Genomic DNA, 20,582 nt, shown 5'->3' on the forward strand with positions numbered 1-20,582 from the left:
TGTTCAATTCTCACAATTTTCACAAGTATGAATGATTCTGAAGACCTTATTTTATGCCTAATCCTGATTTCCACTTTTTCTACAAGTTAAATAATACATTCTGAATACTTAATTTTGCCAAAAACTTTTGTCCAAACTTTTGACATTTGCTGAGGAGCTGGAAGGAAGTGGGCCATTTATCTATGATGGACAGTTGAACTTCCTGTTTTAAACAACATTCATAATTTGAAGGAGCGAGAATGAGGGCGGAAGTGCATGCTGAGAATTTATGTGCGGTGTATGTGTGCCGTACGGTAGATCCTTTCTCTCCTGGAGGCCCGGGCAATCCCATCTCTCCACGATCACCCTAAATAAATCACATAACAGAACATTTAAACTATGGCTCAAATGATTTTTTGATGTTTTTGAAAGAAGTCTCTTCTGCTCACCAAGGCTGCATTTATTTTTATCAAAAAATACAGTAATATTGTGAAATATAATTACAATTTAAAATAACTGTTTTCTATTTGAATATATTGCAAAATGTCATTTAATCCTGTGATCAAAGCTGAATTTTCAGCATCATTACTCCAGTCTTCAGTGTCACATGATCCATCAGAAATCATTCTAATATGCTGAGCTGATGCTCTCAGGTGTGTCTTACCTTCTCTCCAGCTAGTCCAGTCTCCCCTGCAGGGCCGATGAAGCCAACGAGACCCTACAAACACAACATCATCAGTGTGAGGGTCAAAGTGTGGTAAAAGGCCATAACTCAGTCTGTGTACTCACCCTCTCACCCATGGGTCCAGCCTTTCCTGTGACACCCTGCTCGCCCTGAAAGACATCAGAGAGTGTTTGAGTGACCGTGTGTATGGAGGAGATTTGTGTGTGTTTAAATTCTGTTTATGTTCTCACTTTGACCCCTTCAGGTCCAACAGCCCCAGGGAACCCCTTACTGCTCATCAGACCCTGGAAACACAGACAGAAAAGAGACCATTTGTTATGAGACAAATAATGATGAGACTAGAGTGTACATATAAACTGTTTCAGAAAGAGAAAAAAATAAACTGTATGGAATGAACAGAATGGAGCTTATGTGTAATGAGAACATCATGGGATCTCAATTCTACTGTTGCGCTATTGAATTATATATATAATATATATAAATTTCATTTATATAGCACACTTCATACTTAAAAAGTGCTTTACAAAATGATTAAAGATAGTTATAAACATACAATAAAAAAGTAAAATTTGGAAAAAAAAATATTGGTAACCCTTTACTTGAAGCCTTTATGTATAATGCATTATAAAATCATTTTAATGCATTAATTATGCCTTGTAATGCACCTCATAATGCATTGTTTCATCTCATTATAATACAGTTATAATACATTATAATACTTATTTATTGTTACACAGAAAATATAACGCATTAAAACACATAGCAAACAACCAATTTCAGATGTAACAAGAAATGTGCAAATATAATGCATTTTTATTTTTTTATGAAAATATATAATGCATTACAACGAAATTATTATTTTCTCAGTTATATAGCGGTAATTAAAAAGTGCTTTACAAAAATGACTAAAAAAGTGATAATAAATACAATAAAAAAGCAAGAAATTTAAGTAAATAATAGTAAAAACTTACTTAAAGCCTTTATATATAATGCATTAATTTTGCCTTGGAATACACCTTATAATGCATTGTATGATCTCATTAATAAGTGTATACACAGTTATAATACATTATAATACTTATTTTATAATATTATTTATCGCTACACAGAAAATACAATATACTGAATTTAATTATTGTTTAATTTACTTCCAGATATTTCTAATGACAATGTTGCGTTTTATAATTCAGCTTTGACTTGAAATCTTGGAAAATTATTCATCAAAGCATAAGAGATCATGCACAATTGATATGCATGAGTTAAGCCATTCAATGTAGTCCTAATTAGCAAGTCTAAGTGATTCCCAAATAAATGAAAATAATTTCATAATAGCAAAAAAATCGTAATGGTTATAAACAAGCTTCATTTTTATGCAAAACATAATTCTCTTTTCTTCCCCTTTGCTTTTGGTGAAATATGACATTTCTTCATGAGATTCACCCATTAAATATGTCACATGTTTGATTATGTTGGAGCAAGACATGAGTATGCATACTAATGCACAAGAGCTGCGTCCAGAGCACAAAGAAGAACATACTGAAAGTCTCACCAAAACATATCCAATTACTGACCGCACAACAGAGACACAGACAGAGATGAGGAAAACAGATACCTGTCTGAGGACAGAATGATGCATGGAGAACATAGAGAAATGTTCTGAGTTTGTGCCAGAGAAGCACTGAGTTTGGTTAAACAAGAAAAAAGTGGAACGAAAGGGAAAAGAGGAAAAACAGAGACTGAGCGGGAATGTTATGTAATACAGAGGCTGATCGCAGCAGATTCTGAGCATCCTGCTTTACGATGCTGGATTTATTCATTCCTTCTGTCATTTACAAAAGAAATTCCCAGCCTCTAGAATTCATTGATATATTAAACATAATTAAAGCTATTCGAAATTGAAATCCCCTATTGCGCCACCTTGTGGTCCGTTGGGTGAATACACATTTTGCTTTGCTCACACAGAATATAAAAACGGACTCTTGGTCATTTTTCAACCACAAATAATTTAAAAATATATATTTTGTATAAAAATGAATATATTTTTGATAAGTTCTGAGGTCAATTCATCCAAAAATGTATATTTGCAGCTTTACAGCTTTAAATTAACAAATGCAATACCATCATCAATATAACTTTAAGACCTCTAAAACAAAAAAACACACATTTCCAATATACATTTTCAAAATCGCAAACACAAAACCTTCTATAAAAGATTTGTTATAAGACAAATGATGACGACAGACTAGACTGCACCAGAAAATGCATTTTGCATTTTGCTAAATAAATTGCATTTTGCATAAAGAGAATGAAACCTATGTGTAATGAGAATGTCACATGATCTCAATGTGTTATTGAAATTAAATAATTTTTTTCATTTATAGAGCACATTTCATACACAGCTGCAATTCAAACTGTTTTACATAAAAATGATTTAACAAAAACATTAATAAAAAATAAATTTTTTCAACCATAAATCAAAAGAAAACAAATAATTTCCCAAAAAAAAAGCATACAAAATTGATAGATTTTTTTGACAGCCATTCACCCAAAGATGTAAATTTGCAACAGTATAAAATTAACAAATGCAATACCATCATCGATGCAACTTTAAAGCCTCTAAAACAACATCAAAACTGCAACAAAAAAAAAAACTACAAACAAAATCACAGTAAAGGCCTTTCCACACTGAGCGCGAAAAAGCGAAACGAATATCGGACGCAATGACGCGCTGGAATAAAACAATACATTTCTATGGACACTTCCACATAGACCGCGAACATTCGCGCACCAAAAATGCAAATGTTTTTTTCCGCACCAGTCCGACGAATCTTTTCAGTTTCGCAAAGCAAAAACACGGGTCGTCCAATAAGATTTGAGCTAGGATCACGTGACCGGAGCAGCTGCTGTTGCACAAAAGGGGGAGTGTGGTGGCGCTGTTTCGAAAACCAACAAACACCAAAGAAGAGTATCCCGGATAAGAGAAGAGAGTGGATGCTGAGTTCTTGTTATCGTTGGTATTTGAGAACAGATTTATTCTCACATGTTCTTTATACAGAATAACATTTCTAATAATTCTCCACTGAATCATGTGATCTGTAGAGCACCGTCCGTTTTCTTCCACGTGCGCGAGTGTTATGAGTCAGAGTGCGTTCACGCTTTAGTCTAGCTAGATCTTCTGTATTAAAAAAATCGAGTGAAACATTTTTCTACACATGAAATATGAAAGCAAATAGACATGATTATGACAATATATTTTCTTTGTCTTTTGTATGCAGCCTATGGTATTTTTTATAGCAATAAAGGATGTTTATGAAAAATATTAGCAGTGTAGCGTTATTAAACATACAAAGAGTGCATGTGTCTGCTTATTATAGAATCAACATAAACTATAGGCTTACCCTATGAAGAAAACATTTGTCAACAGCATGAAGTTGCAAATGTAAGTGTACAAATATTAAAAACACTTGTTTTAATAAGGTTTTCCTTATAAATAACACACCTTTGGGCCCTCGGGTCCATTGAGTCCAGGTTTTCCGATGTCACCAGGGAAACCCTGTGAAGGATTAACCGTACCTCAATGAGTACATCAACCAATCAGCATCAGTTGTATTTGCTGACATCATCGATAGTACAAGCTGGTGCAACACATTCAGACATGCAAAAGCATCAGTGTTTTATGGTTATGTGGTACATGTTGATTCATACCTCGAGTCCTGGTGGGCCTGGTAATCCACTGGACCCTCTTTCTCCTGTCTTGCCCTTCAAAACACACAAATACACACATATGCTGACGGGCACACACATAATCAAATAAACTGAACCTTCAGATCATGAGATTTTAGGTTAAACTGTTAGATATTGTACTCTGGACCCCCATACGCTCAGATTTGAATGTTGATAATTGGACAACTTCTGATTTGTTCTCGGGTAAATTATGTAATTAAAAACAACTGAATTTGAATTTAAATGTTGTGCATTTATGTCACTGTATTGAATATTAACAGGCTGGGGAAGGGGTGTAAATATTTATTTATTTGTTTTATTTTTTTATTTTGTGCATATAAGAAAATTAATCATGGAACTTGTGATTATTTTAAGGTTATTCGATGACTGAGTAAAAACTTTTTGCACAAATCAACAAAATACTTTCGCAGAAATTGAAGTTCAGTTACACTATGTTGTACGGATTTTATTTAGCTTTTTAATACTTGATTATGGGTAAAAAAATATATTATTTTAAAGGAATGATTCATCTTCTTTATGTTATTCCAGGAAACAAATATTACAAAATACATATATTTTGCATAAAAATGTATATATTATTGACAGGTTGTGAGTTTGAAGTTAACAAACTATGTAATGCATTATCAATGCAACTTTAAAGCCTCTAAAACCATATCAAAACCACACATTTTCAGTATACGTTTTCAGAATTGCAAACAAAAATCTCACTATACACAACATCACAGAAAGCTGACAAGCAACTGAGCAATTTTCATATGCAGATTCCCCCAATACCACTTACATCCATAGAACACAAAAGGAGTTTTTTGAAGAAATGTAATGCTGCTCTTTCACATGCAATTACATTTGAATGAAGAATGAGGCTTTCAAGCTCCAAAATGAATGTAAAAAGCAGCATACTACTCATACTACATGTGTGATTCTGTATGAGCTCAGAAGAAAATAGTGACTTTGAAAACAGCGCACAAGTAACAGGGAAAACTGTTGAGTGCTTTTGAGACTTTTTTTTTAAGCTAGAAAACATCAGTCCTCATGGGAACTAATTACACAGAAAAATGCTACCGATACAATTCTGCAGAACTGTTGCTTTTGTGTTCCACAGAAGAAAGTGAGTCATACACGTTCACGGAACAACATGTGTAAAAGAGTAGAGTAAATGATAGAATTTTCAGTCTGAGTGAGCTATTCTTTTAAAGAAATACAAAACAGATAAGAAACAAACCTGTGGTCCTGGTTTTCCATGAGGTCCAGGTAAGCCTGACAAACCCTGCACACCCTGAAACAAACAAATATAATATGCACACAGTTATATAGTCATTATATTAGCACAAACACTCGTTCAAGAGCATGAGTGCATGTGTAGCTGTCTATGAAAGCTCTAACATTGGGGCAATTAGAAGGTCAGATTTAATCAAAACAACAGACGTCTAGACGTCACAGTGTGCCAATGTGTATTTGACAGGGGGAAATGGAAAGTATACCTTGTCTCCTGAGAACCCAATTTCCCCTTGTTCTCCAGGAAGCCCAACATCACCCTGAGAGAGAAAAAGTTAAAGAGAAAAAAAAAAAGTGAGAAACAAGTTGTGATGTGAGTCAATGTCAGAAAAGAGACCAGAGAAAGTGACGGAACATGATGGTTAAGTTAGGGCAAGGGAAAAAAATGCAAGCTTTACATTTCCACTTTTAATGCTTCCAGAATGCTGGCCCTATAGACTTCCAATGTTTGTGCATTTATTTATTTATTTTTTATATTATTATTATTTATTTTATTTATTTGAAAATACATTTTCTTTAAATAAAGTTTCTTTGTTAAAAACCTAAATCACTGACCATTATAATCAATAATATACCAAAATATTTACAGATTTACTTAAAGCAGCTTTCCTGTAAATAACTAAATAAATAAAGGCAAGGCAAGTTTATTTATATAGCACATTTCATACACAATGGTCATTCAAAGTGCTTTAAATAAAAGAAAAGAAAATAATAATAAAAAATAATCACAACAATAAAACAAGGAATTTAAAAACTTTGAAAATGATTTAAAAATTGATTTAAGATGTTTAAAATGAAAATAAAGGTTATTTATTTATTAAAAATGTATATATTTTTTCATTAAAAAAACTAAATGTTTGACCAAAATGTCATAAAATGTCATAAAAGCTGTCGATGGAGTTTAACGTGCATTGCTTTAATAAATAAATAAAGATAGTTTATTATAAAAAATGAATGTATGCCTTTATTTATTATTTAAAAAACTAAATTATTGACCATTATGATCAACATTATGCCATGAAAGCTGTCAATAGAGTTTAGCACATTTCGCATAAATAAATAAATAAACGCTGTTTATTTATTATAAATGTATTTATTTATTTATTTAAAAACAAAATTATTGAGCATTATAATCAACATTATGCCATAAAAGCTGTTGATAGAGTTTAACGTATTGAACCTGGAAGCAACTCTCTCTCTCGCAAACTAACAGAGAAAACCTGTTAGTGTTTGTACCTTAAATATAACTCTACAGAAATTTCACATTTTCTTCTGACTAACCGAAATAAAATCTTTTCGACTACATGCTACTTAAAGGGTTAGTTCACCCAAAAATGAAAATTCTGTCATTAATTACTCACCCTCATGTTGTTTCAAACCCGTAAGACCTCCATTCATCTTCGGAACACAAATTAAGATATTTTTGATGGAATCTGAGAGCTGTCTGACCCTCCCATAGACAGCAAGTGTCCTTACACGATCAACGTCCAGAAACGTAGCAAGGAGATCTGTAAAATAATCCATGTGACATCAGGGGTTCAACCATAATTTTACGAAGCTACGAGAATACTTTTTGTGCGCAAAAGAAAAAAAAAAAAAGACTTTATTCAAAAATTCGTCTCCTCCGCGTCACCCTGTAGAGCCATTTTGGAGAATATCAGCTGGACGTAAACAGCGCATGTCAGCTGCGTCACACCGGATCTGTTTCCTACATTGTTGTGATTTGATCTGAATGGAAACAGAGTATCCGTGTGATGCAGCTGACACAGAACAGCATACGGGTGATGCGGAGGAGACGAATTGTTGAATAAAGTCTTTTTTTTTTTTCTTTTGCGCACAAAAGTATTCTCGTAGCTTCATAAAATTACGGTTGAACCCCTGATGTCACATGGATTATTTTACAGATTGAAATCGCATCATATGACCCTTTAATGACAGAATTTTCATTTTTGGCTGAACTATCCCTTTAAGGCTGGAGCTTTTAAAACATGCTTAACACAGTGTGGCCAATGGGGAGAGAGAATTTCCATCACATGCTGCTGTAAAACAGGCCAATAACAGAGTATTCAGATCACCTTATCACCTTTCAGTCCGGGCTCGCCCATGTTCCCTGGGACGCCCTGAAACACACACACACACACACACACACAAACATATACGCTAAAGTGGCCATGAGTGATGGAGATATGTGTTGGGTACATATGTGCATGACTTACTTTCAGTCCATTTGGTCCCGGCAAACCGATAATCCCGACAGGGCCCATATCACCCTAGAGAAGAGACGGGAATGAGTGCTGTATGTGCTTTTAAATGTCCAATTTGAGAAGGATCTAACTTATAAAACTTCATCTGATAAATGTTCTTAGTTTTATTGAGGTAATACATCATGCTAAGAGCGCCTGCAGGGGGCACATGATCTCACGTTACTCACCCAAGTACAAACTAAAAGAAAAAATACTATCAATACTAGATACTAGAATTTGTGAAAGCAATTGTGGATCTTATTTGCATATCACGCTGTTCAGGTCAAACTGATTTCAGCTGTACTACAACAACAGAAACACTGTGTGCTTATAAATGCTGACCACAGGGTGACCAGACAGTGACAATGTTATAGGTGAGATGTGATTAATACCGAAGATTATTTAGAAATTTACTTTGATTGCAAAACTATCGTTCAGCAGTTTTGTGGTCGGTACAATTTTTAAATGTTTCTGAAAGACTCTTCAGCTCACCAAGGCTGCATTTATCTGATCAAAAATACAGTAAAAACAGTAATATTGTGAAATATTATTACTATTTCAAATAACTGTTTTCTACTTGAATATATTTTAAAATGTAATTTATTTCTGTGATGACAAACCTGAATTTACTCCAGGCTTCAGTGTCACATGATCCTTCAGAAATCATTCTAATATGCTAATTTGCTGCTCAAGAAACATTTCTGATTATTATCAATGTTGAAAACTGTTGTGCTGCTTTATATTTTTTTGGAATTTATTGATACATTTTTTTCAGGATTCTTTGATGAGTAAAAGTTCAAAAGAACAGCATTTATTTGAAACATTATAAATATATTTACTGTCACTTCTAACAAATTGAATGCATCCTTGCTGAATAAAGGTATTAATTTCTTTAAAAAAATATTAATTATTAATTTTCTTTAAAAAAAAATGAAGAAATATTACACCTCACGTCAGCAAAAGTTGTGCTGTGTTGGATTTTAATATCAATAGTTAGTCTATGTCTAAGTTAGCTGAAGTTCAAATGCATCAAACCCATTTTTAATGTAATGTTTCTTTGGTTCCCTATATTCTGCATCACTTCCATAAATTGTAAAAAAATACAAAATAAATATTGCATTCCACCTGCATATAATTTCAAGCTCTACATCTCTGATCTGCCCCAATTTTTCTCACTAAGGTCATCTGGTCACTCTAGCGGAGCGTAAATCCTTACATTCACACAAAAACCTTATTCATTATGCATGAAGCATTTTTCAAGGACATCTCTGGATGCCTCGTTTTGTCAGATTTAGCTCACTTTTGGGGACAAATCTGCCTCTAAAATAAATTTAAGTAAACCATTTCACTTACAATCAATCCATGGACACCAGGAGGACCAGGAGCCCCTATAACACCCTGACATAGAAACACAGAAACACACAGAGCGTTACTCCGTCCATCTGAAACAAGTACAGACTGCCAGTGCTTCATATGTTAGTACATGCATGCACCTCTAAATGTCTGTCATTTATAATATGTGCTGTGTAAATGCACCCTCTTCATATTCAGAGATATTAATATGACCGTTCAAATGAGTGTGTGTCGTAGAGCGAGCATGTGTGAGTGTTTTTCTAGAAACAGAGATGGTTTGTTGTTGGCTCTGCAGCAGCGTGCCGGAGCCATTTCCTCTCGTTCCCCTGGTGTGATGAAAGGATGAAAGGATGAAAGGAGCACTTCACTCCTCTTTTCAGGAAAGGGAGAACAGGAAATGAGAAGGCTTTCAACTTCCTCTTACAGTCCCCGCATTTACAGGTGAAAAAGAGGCGGGATTTGACTCAAACACTTCCTGATATGATGTCACCTACTCCAACCAATCAGAGACATTTTTGGGAATGATAATTAATTATTATGATATTGACCTTAGTAAGGACAGATTCGATGTGAATGAAAGTCCCCCCTTCCCAAAGAAGTTCTAGTTTAAAAAAGACATGATCTAACGCATTCCCTACTGAAATAAATAAAATTAATAAAATTAATTAAATAAATTATTAATAAAAAAATAAAAATAATTAATTTAAAAAATAAAATTAAATCCCAGTGGGCAAAGAGGCAGGATCTAACACCTTCCCTAATGAATTAATAAAAATAAATAAATACATAAATATCTGAATGAATGAAATAATTAATTAATTAATTAATGAAAAATAAAATAAAAGTCCAGTAGACGAAAATCTAATAATTAAATGAATCTATAAATAAATCAGCCTAAGATGGTTTGCTAGTCTTAGCTGGTTTAAGGCAGTCTCCCAGGCTGACTAGTTTACAAGTGCCCAAAAACCCTTTAAAACCAGCAAACCAGACCAGCAAAGCCAGGCTGCGGGACTCCTTACAACCAGCAAACCACCTTATGCTGTTTTAAGTTATTTATATTCAGCATACCCTTCACAGCCTTGTTTGTATTTGACAAATTAAATTTGTCTTCCATACCAACTTAAACAAAGAAACGTGTACAGAAGATACAACACTGCTGTTGTGAGTGTTTTATCTGCTTTATGAGAAAAAGACAAAAGAATATGCATGAAAAACCAAGTTTTAAACTCACTGGCTCCCCGTCCAGTCCTGGTGGGCCCCTCTCTCCAAAATCACCAGGAAAACCCTGAGAGAGAGACAGAGACAATACAACACATGCCTATCACAGTCACTGAATATTTAAACAATTAGACTTTTCTAAAGAAGCATAAGTGGCCTCCACAAAGCTACATTGTGAGTGGTTGCCAGAGCATGGTTGCTAGGGTGTTCTGGACCATTGCTAGGCGATTGCTATGTGGTTGCTTATGTTTTCTGAGTGGTTACTAGGGTGTTCTGCATGGTTAAGGTGTTCTGGATGGTTGTTAAGGTGTTCTGAATGTTTGCTGGGCTATTCTGGATGGTTGCTTAGGTGTTATGAGTGGTTGCTAAGGTGATCTGAGTTGGTATGTGGTTGCTAGGATATTGCTATGCACTTGCTAAGGTGTTCTGAGTGGAGGCTGGGGTGTTCTAGATGGTTGTCAGGCCACTGGTATGCAGTTGCTAAGGTGTTCTAAGTGGTTGCTAGGTCAATGGTATGTGGTGGATTTTCTGAATGTTTTTAGCATGTGTCTATCCAGCATGTTCCCACCAAACTGTGGATTATGGGGATTGTTCGAATCACTAACCCTTAGCATGAGCGACAGCGGTAGCTAACGCTGCTAATGATGACATCACACAGATAACACACTGAGCCCTGCTGATTCAACAGGAAGTCTATGAGGTCAGATGTCAAAGGTTGTGCTGATTTAAACAACCTCTGTGTGGCTGATTCTGCATCTTAGTAAGTGTGTATATGTATGTGTGTGTGTGTATCGGTTGTGTCCCAAGCCCAAGGGACAATGATAATTTCATGATAAAAATAACTAATATTTAAGAAATAATTATTTTCTAATTATTATGCAAGAAGCTTTAATGGCCTCATATTGAGAAACTACATGGAATGTTTGTACTTTTTATTACACTGCAGGGCCATGCAATACAATAAAATTAATTTATCTTATAACTTTTTTTTTTACATTTCAAACACATGCTCACAAAAAAATCACATCTGTATCTATAAAGTATGTTGAGACAAAACTTTACCGGCCTACCCATCTTGCCCCTCTTCCCCGGTGGACCAGGACTACCCTGAAAAAGATAGAGAGACAGAGAAAGAGACAGACACTAAATAAATGCTAATAATAATTAAAAGTCTTATACCATTAGAAAGAAGCACTGTTTCTGTCTGTCTGTCTGTCTGTCTGTCTGTCTGTGTGTGTGTGTGTGTGTGTGAATTGTATCTCGGCTAAATGTTGTCCTATCCTAATAAAGCATAAATCAATAGAAAGCCTATTTTTTCAGCTTTCAGATGTATAAATCTCAATTTCCAAATATTGACCCTTATGACCGGTTTTGTGGTCCAGGGTCGTGTGTGTGTGTGTGTGTGTGTGTGCGTGTGTGTGTGTGTATACACTCTGCTATCATATGACTCATCCAAACACCCTCAGATGAAGGCCAGAACCAGCTGGAAGTAGTTTCCACTTTTACAGCACACACACACACACACACACACACATTTCAATGATGGAATCTACTGGCATACATCTATCTACCAGTAGTGGGCAGCACTTGATTTAAAAATCTACCACTAATCTATTTCCATATTAATAACTGTAACAGCAGTCAGAACTAGAACAGGAATAGATAACTAGATTTGTTTTTTCTTCAGGAAACACACTGTGTTTGTAAGAACAAGCAAGTATCAGCATTTTCCTATACACTATATACAATGCTGGGTAGATTACTTACATTACATTACATAACATTTACATTTAGTCATTTAGTAGATGCTTTCATCCAAAGCGACTTACAAATGAGGACAATGGAAGCAATCAAAATCAACAAGAGAGAACAATGATATGCAAGTGCTATAACAAGTCTCAGTTATCTTAACGCAGTACATGTAGCAAGGGTTTTTTAAATAATATAATAAATAAAAAGAAAACAGATAGAATAGAAAAAGAATAGAGCAAGCTAGTAGATTACTTACATTACATTACATAACATTTACATTTAGTCATTTAGCAGATGCTTTTATCCAAAGCGACTTACAAATGAGGACAATGGAAGCAATCAAAATCAACAAGAGAGAACAATGATATGCAAGTGCTATAACAAGTCTCAGTTATCTTAACGCAGTACATGTAGCAAGGTTTTTTTTTTAATTATATAATAATTAATAAGAATAGAGCAAGCTAGTGTTAGAGGCCTTTTCTTTTGCTTTTGTTAATTGTATAATAAATAAAAAGAAAACAAACAGTTAGTAAATGAATAGAGTGCAAGTCTAAAAGGTGCATGTTTTTTTTTTTTTTAAGAAATTGTACAAATTGTAGTTCATTACTGATTACAAATTACATGACGAAAATTGTAGTTAGTAACATAATCTGGATTACACATATTAGGTAATGTAGTCTGACTACTTCTTGATTATTTTTTAGATTACTTTTGACCTAACTAGTTTATCACATAGACTTGAATGGTATTATTGTGTACCATATTAGAGAAAAAACTAAGAGAAAGAAAAAGAAAGAAAATATATTCCATCCTTTATCAACATCAAGAAATGCATTAAACATTAGATTACAGCAGGGTTTCCCAAACTATGAATAAATTATGAATTTACTGCCATTGTGTGAATAATATGTAATCATGTAATCCATAAAAAGTAACTGTAATCTGATTATGAGCATTTTATGCAATATACTCTAATTACAAATGCTTTATTTTTGTAATCTGATAACGTAATCCAGATTACATGTAATCAGTTACTGCCCAGCATTGACTATATACCGTAGTATGCAAAAACGCAGTGTTACAATGAGTAGGATTGATTCAGTGGACACTCTTAAAGAATGTGACATCGGACACAGCAGTAGTCACTGTGCTATTAAAAGCTAAATATTTTCAAGGCAGATGAGATCAAATCAAATTCAGAATGCAAATATTACATTGACATAATTGCTGTTATTTATACTTTGAATGCTGAACATTCTATGTTTTCTAAATTTAAACTTCTGATCTTTACACAAATTGATTAAATGCAGTCTGAATTAATTGCATATGTTTAGTAATTAGTGTTTGGTGTTTAGTACACTATGATTAGGAAATCATATTTTATGGTTCATGTCGATGATGTGACTGCATTAATGAGGTATTTGTATCTGTGGGAGTTTTAACAGATTCATGTAAAGTACTTGAGCGGCGTTACACAACAGCCATTTGCTGGAACATTCGCCCACTGATGAGTCTGTTATGATCACATGACTGCTGAGAAATGAGTCATAACATGAACAGACTCACTCTTTCACCATCAGCTCCAGGTAAACCAAAGAGTCCAGGGATTCCAATAAAACCCTATGACGAAACAGAGAAAAAGAGGGAAGCTAAATATTGATGCCTGGAGCAGAGGAAAATAGCAAAGAAAGATCACAAATCACGCTTTTTAAATATCTCATTTTTTCCAGTAACAGTGGTGTTCAGGATACTTGACATGTGGTTACTGGGGTGTTTTGAGTCGTTGCTAAGCTGTTCTGGGTTGTTGCTATATTGTTGCTAGGGTGTTCTAGATGGTTGCTAAGGTGTTTATGTAGTTGCTAGGACATTCGAGGTGTTTGCTAAGGTGTTCTAAGTAGTTCCTATACTGTTGCTAAGTCGTTGAGTCGTTGCTAAGCTGTTCTGAGTTGTTGCTATATTGTTGCTAGGGTGTTCTAGATGGTTTCTAAAGTGTTTCAGTAGTTGCTAAGTGATTGCTTGGGCATTCTAGGTAGTTGCTAAAGAGTTCTGGGTAGCTTCTATGTGGTATATGGTTGCTAAATTGTTCTAAGTGGTTACTAGGGTGTTCTAGGTGGTTGCTTAGGTGTTCTGGGTAGCTTCTACAAAGTATATGGTTGCTAAGGTGTTCTAAGTGGTTGCTAGGGTGTTCTAGGTGGTTGCTAAGGTGTTCTGGGTAGCTGCTACATGGTATATGGTTGCTAAGGTGTTCTAAGTGATTGCTAGGGTGTTGTAGGTGGTTGCTAAGGTGTTCTGGGTAGCTTTTACATAGTATATGGTTGCTAAGGTTTTCTAAGTGGTTGCTAGGGTGTTCTAGGTGGTTGCTTATTATGCTATCCACATTCATTTCATAGATCTGTACTTTTCGTTCATCAACAGTTTAGGGAGAAACATCTGAGACAAGTTAATATTTACATATAGACTCTCCTGAATAAGAAAACTAATCATCTTTTAAGACTTTAATCTTCCAATCAATCCAATAGCAGACATCCACCGTATGAACTGATCACGAGGACGGACAGATGAATGGAGAGGTCATGGATGGATGAACGGATGGACATCTTTGTGTTGATGCAGGCCATGAAGTAAGTGTATATGCCCATGGACTGCATGGTGCTGGCCTCCACAATGTAGTCCAAGGGCACATACGCTCACTTCAGGGAACAAACGATGACAACATGCACAAATAAAGGGTACAACAATAACACTCCCACAAACATCCAGCAAAAATTCCATGCAAGATGCTTTTACGTGTCGACATTAGTGTTGTCAAAATTGTTTTATTTCTTAGGAAAATACCCAAGATGGCTTGAAGAACACAGATAAACCATATATTGTCACAGTTGTGTGTTTATTGTCTTCATGAGTGCTCAGTTAAAGCATTTCTGGATGCCTTTGTCCATATTAGGGATTTCGTGGAACGTCATAAGTTATATTACTTTAGTGAGGCATATTTGGAGTTTCTGCATGAGGACGCCAGTATGAATAAAACGTACATTACATGTGTTTATAGCGTTCCATAATGCTCACACCACCCTATTTTGGGTAAAAATAGGAAAAATAATACTTTTCTCTAAATCCACCGTATGAACTGATCACGCGGACGGACAGATGAATGGAGAGGTCATGGATGGATGAACGGATGGACGTCTTCGTGTTGATGCAGGCCATGAAGTAAGAGTATATGCCCATGGACTGCATGGTGCTGGCCTCCACAATGTAGTCCAAGGGCACATACGCTCACTTCAGGGAACAAACGATGACAACATGCACAAACAAAGGGTACAACAATAACACTCCCACAAACAGCCAGCAAAAATTCCATGCAAGATGCTTTTACGTGTCGACATTAGTGTTGTCAAAATTGTTTTATTTCTTAGGAAAATACCCAAGATGGCTTGAAGAACACAGATAAACCATATATTGTCACAGTTGTGTGTTTATTGTCTTCATGAGTGCTCAGTTAAAGCATTTCTGGATGCCTTTGTCCATATTAGGGATTTCGTGGAACGTCATAAGTTATATTACTTTAGTGAGGCATATTTGGAGTTTCTGCATGAGGACGCCAGTATGAATAAAACGTACATTACATGTGTTTATAGCGTTCCATAATGCTCACACCACCCTATTTTGGGTAAAAATAGGAAAAATAATACTTTTCTCTAAAGATATTTTAAGTAAACAGTGCTGGGTAGTAACTGATTATATGCGATTTGGATTACGTAATCAGATGTCAAAAATTAAGTACTTGTAATTAGATTATATTGCATTTTAAAATACTCATAATCAGACTACAGTAACTTTTTTATTGATTACATGATTACATATTATACACACAAGACTTTGTCTTTGGAAGGCCTGCGTCTTTCAAACACATTAAAATGCTTCATGAACCCCAGTTTAACGAACCTTGACGTAATGCTAAATGGACTTCATGTCGCTAATAACAACTGGAATATATTTTTATTCTCTTTGCATTTTTATATCAATATGGTACAAGATTATCCAATTTAAATCAACGCAATAAACGAGTCACACGTAATCTAAAAGTAATCTAAAAGTAATCAAAAAGTAATCAAAAAGTAATCCGATTATATTACCTAAAATGTGTAATGCAATGGATTACGTTACTAAAACAATTTTTGTCACGTAATTTGGAATCAGTAATGGACTACAATTCCAAATTACAATTACATGATGAAAATTGTAGTTAGTAACATAATCTGAATTACAAATATTAGGTAATGTAGTCTGACTACTTTCTGATTACGTTTAGATTACTTTTCATTTATCACATAGACTTGAATGGGATTATGGTGTTCCTTATTCATTTAAAAAAACAAAAAAAACAAAGCGAAAGAAAATATATTTCATTCTATATCAACATCATGAAAAGCATTAAACATTACATTACAGCAGGGTTTCCCAAACTGTATATCACTGGTAGGTTCATTTAGAAAGGAAAAAAAAGAACTGGGGTGAATCAATCAATTTACGAATAGTTTATTGCCACTGTGTAAATAATTTTGTAAAACATAAAGATGTAATCTAATTATGAGCATTTTAAAATGTAATATAATCTAATTTCAAGTACTTTATATTTGGAATCTGATTACGTAATCCAGATTGCACGTAATCAGTTTCTACACAGCACTGATTGGAAGACGTGTCTGTGTGTGTATGTGCGGTGCCTAAAAACAGCAGGGCCTCAGTCTGATTTTAAACAGGAAATTCCAGCCAATGGGGGCAGAGCCTAGCCTGATAAAGAGCCTTTAATACAGCTTGACTACAAACACAACAGCTAAAGTGCGTGTGTGTGTGAGCACGCTATATAAAAATGTATATGTATAAAGTGGCACAGTGAGAATAAAATATAAATTGTTTCTGAATACATCAAATAGACGACAGGGCAATATAAATGAAGGTGGCTGTACATATGAACATGGTAATGTGACCGTAGGAGGCTAAAAACACACATAAACGCACACTTATGACTCGGGCAGCTGTCAGCAGCAAATTTGTCATGGTTGAGTCTCTGTTGACTCAAAAAACAGAAAAAGGAAAAACCAGGGGGACGAAAGAAAAGAGAAGCTGTAGCAGTAAAAATCTCTCTTATGGAGTCGAGGTCAAATCACTTGACTTTAAAACTCAACTAAGTCGTAAGCTACATTTTTAGCTTTGTAAAAGATCAATGCAAATAGCCTAGCAACGGTAACTATCGGCCAACTCAGACAGCTCAAATGTCACAATGACAGCTTTGTAAGTTGCAATCATACATCAAACGGGAAAAGACGTGTACACACCCGAGCCCCTTTTGGCCCAACAGGCCCTATTGGACCAGGTAAACCCTGGAAGAGAAGAAAGAGAGAGAGAGGCTTCAGAAACAAGCTTAGGATTTAATCAACACACATCATTTAACAGGCAAAATGGAACCAAAATGAATAGCTTGTTTCTTTTAGTAAGTATCCAAACTTGTGTGCCCACAACAACAAAAACCATGATGAACTTATAATGGTCTTATCATTGGCTTCATTTATTAAAGAGCCACAAAACACCTTTATATTTTATTTGTTTATTTATAATATATTTTTTATATTTTATAGCTATATTATATCTTTTCTTTAATAAATATTTTCAAATTTAGGCTGACAAAATAGCAATGGTAAATGTTTGACAAATTAGCTTTTTCTTGATTTGGTTAGGTCATAAAAAGGAAAAATGGGTTCATTTGCAATGATGACAAAATCAATAATTAAATTATGTGAAATATTGATTTGACTTCTTGAATGATTTTATTATGTGAGAAGAAAAAACAGTAAAGTGATATTTGACCACAGAATGCATCGACTGACCAATCAGACTTACGTATTCCAAAGAACCGTTTTATATGTTTCAATACAAACAACTTCAATGAGCTCGAGATGTGTTAAAAACCAAAGGATTGTGGTTCTGGATGCATATTTCAAAAGGATGGAGATTTATTCTGATTAAATCCAAAACTCCATCAATGAAAACAACACAAGCATATCAAAACATCCCGATACTAAGTGGTCAGAGTGAGCAAATACACCCTTTCCTATAATTGAATGCTGTGATTTTAAATCGCGGTGGCCCGCAGCTATACTGAACAAAGCCCAATTTCGATGCCAGGGCAACGTACTGCTAAATTAATTGCATATTTTCCATGAGCAGCTAATGAAAAACAAGGCAAAACACACTCAATCGAACAAACGAACACATGCACACACATACACACCACACAGCAGAGGAAGATCTACTGCACCTGCCTGCCAGGATAGCCTTTGGCTCCAGCTTCTCCATCAGGACCTTGTTCCCCCTGTAAAACAAGACAAAGAGAAATGTTGGTTCTCCTGATATTTATTAAAGTACATGGATATATTTTAAAGACCACAAAAAGTGTCTGAACATGTAAAATGCATGAATGTCACTACACTATATTTGGAACAAAACACCAAACGATGGTTTTCATTTGAAAGAAAAAGAACAATCAAGCTAAATGTATTTTGTTTGTTGGGTTTGAAATGATAAATCAATAGATTTACTGTTGAAATTGAAGACAGTATTGTGACAGTATTTAATGTGTTCATGTGATGTACTACATCGAGCTGATTCAAAGACATTAAGCAAAAACGATGAAGAAAAGTGAAGTTAGATGCAGTTTTGAGTTGACAATTTGAACGAATGCAATCATATTCATTTATACATAAATGTGGGTTAAGTCTATATAATATTAAGGCTTTTTTAAAAATAAATGTAGGAAATATTCATTAGTGTGATGTGATGGGAAATATAAGGAGCGATAATGTCTAAACAACATGATTTCTGTACATCTGTGTACGCTGGTGGATGAATGTGTCTGATACTTTTTGAACAACTTAATATTTGCGTTTGGGTGTGATATTTGATTTCCAAATGAAGCATAAAACACGCAGCACGCAGAAAGAAGAATATGAACTCAAACATTTCTCAGCAAATTCATTAAGAGCTGCTAGTCATATTCATTTTATAGCTCTTGCTCTGTCGACAACTCATTTTCACTATTTTTATTTCTCCAAAAGAATTTTAAGGAAGAATATTTGATGCTCAAAAATTAAATACCTGAGAACTCAAGAACTCACTTTTAAAAGTAAAGTATGTCATTGTTGATTTCTTTCCTTTTCTACCAAAAGAAAAAAAAACTAAAAGACCTTAAAAACAGAATTAGACACTGGTAAAACTGTTAAATTTACTATAGCATAAAGAAACAGTAAAATGTATACATAATGTATAAACGCAAAGTGTGTAGTTATGAGATCTGCCAACAAGGGCTATATTTGTTCAACCAATGGCACAAGTTTGGGGGCGGGGCTATTTGTTTGTATGACCAATGGTGGGCAGGAAGAGTGATTTCCGCAAATTATTTTAAAATCAATCATTATTTTTGAAATTCTGTTTGGTGATGCTGGGCACAGAAATTACACGCTTCACATTTAAGGCTCCCGAGTTACGAAAGAACACACTCTGAGCTATAAAACTTTCCTCTGGGAGTGTTTGTCTTTCCTCTCACTAAACTTTTGACTTGAGTGGACGGTTCACCTTAAATAACACAGAGGGCTTTATAAGCACTTTTTCTTGTCATGTGAATGTCTGTGTGTGTATTTTAAGAGGTAAAAATCTCCATGGATTAGTTATGACTTGTGACGTAGGTTTTTGACTCAGGTGAGTATATCCTCACACTTTGAGTGTTTGTTTATGTGCTTGTTTGTTTGTGTAACAGGGTTTGTCTGCATTACTCACTGGTTCCCCGGGAAGGCCTGGTGGTCCTGGATGGCCTTTTTGTCCCTGTTCACAAAGAGGACATATGACGATTTAGTAAACACTTAGTGATTTTCACAAACATACACACAAACTGAAATAAACTAAGACCAATGAAAGGCTACAAACCACTTTCTAAAAAAGGATATGGAAAGACACGCCCACAAATACGCATCTCCAGCAGTGAGTATGCATTTGACAGAACCATCATTATTGACCCAATCCATCTGTAGTCAATAAGCTAAAGCAGTGCGATATTTTCCACACACGCCTTTATGTTGAACAAAATGCGCATCTGCACATGTGCGTTTGCAACATATGTGGGTTTCAGTGAGCAAACGTGTGCGTGTGTGTGTGTGTGTGTGTGTATTACAGATATAAATGTTTTCCTGCTGGAGTCAAGCTCCCAAGAGTTAATATTGTGCAGTATGAAGGTAGAATGACGTCAAAAAGATTTGCATACGCAGGGTAAGAGTTGTGGA

General features: G+C 34.8%; 1 protein-coding gene across 1 annotated transcript in view; it reads right to left on the reverse strand.

The window, feature by feature from the left end:
• LOC107675693 (collagen alpha-1(XXVII) chain A) overlaps nt 1-20,582 on the reverse strand; it is a 75,185-nt gene that overhangs the window by 22,742 nt on the left and 31,861 nt on the right. The window contains exons 8-24 of the mRNA XM_016470109.1: nt 20,083-20,127; nt 18,569-18,622; nt 17,589-17,633; nt 13,816-13,869; nt 11,560-11,604; nt 10,511-10,564; nt 9,280-9,324; nt 7,900-7,953; nt 7,759-7,803; nt 5,890-5,943; nt 5,631-5,684; nt 4,370-4,423; nt 4,164-4,217; nt 895-948; nt 769-813; nt 644-697; nt 293-346 (exon numbers count right to left, since the gene is read on the reverse strand). Of these exons, the coding sequence (XP_016325595.1) occupies nt 293-346; nt 644-697; nt 769-813; nt 895-948; nt 4,164-4,217; nt 4,370-4,423; nt 5,631-5,684; nt 5,890-5,943; nt 7,759-7,803; nt 7,900-7,953; nt 9,280-9,324; nt 10,511-10,564; nt 11,560-11,604; nt 13,816-13,869; nt 17,589-17,633; nt 18,569-18,622; nt 20,083-20,127 (864 nt within the window). The remainder of the gene's footprint in view (nt 1-292; nt 347-643; nt 698-768; nt 814-894; nt 949-4,163; nt 4,218-4,369; nt 4,424-5,630; nt 5,685-5,889; nt 5,944-7,758; nt 7,804-7,899; nt 7,954-9,279; nt 9,325-10,510; nt 10,565-11,559; nt 11,605-13,815; nt 13,870-17,588; nt 17,634-18,568; nt 18,623-20,082; nt 20,128-20,582) is intronic.

Source organism: Sinocyclocheilus anshuiensis, unplaced genomic scaffold, assembly GCF_001515605.1.
Source record: "Sinocyclocheilus anshuiensis isolate Anshui unplaced genomic scaffold, SAMN03320099.WGS_v1.1 scaffold708, whole genome shotgun sequence".
In the NCBI taxonomy this organism is placed as follows: Eukaryota; Metazoa; Chordata; class Actinopteri; order Cypriniformes; family Cyprinidae; genus Sinocyclocheilus; species Sinocyclocheilus anshuiensis.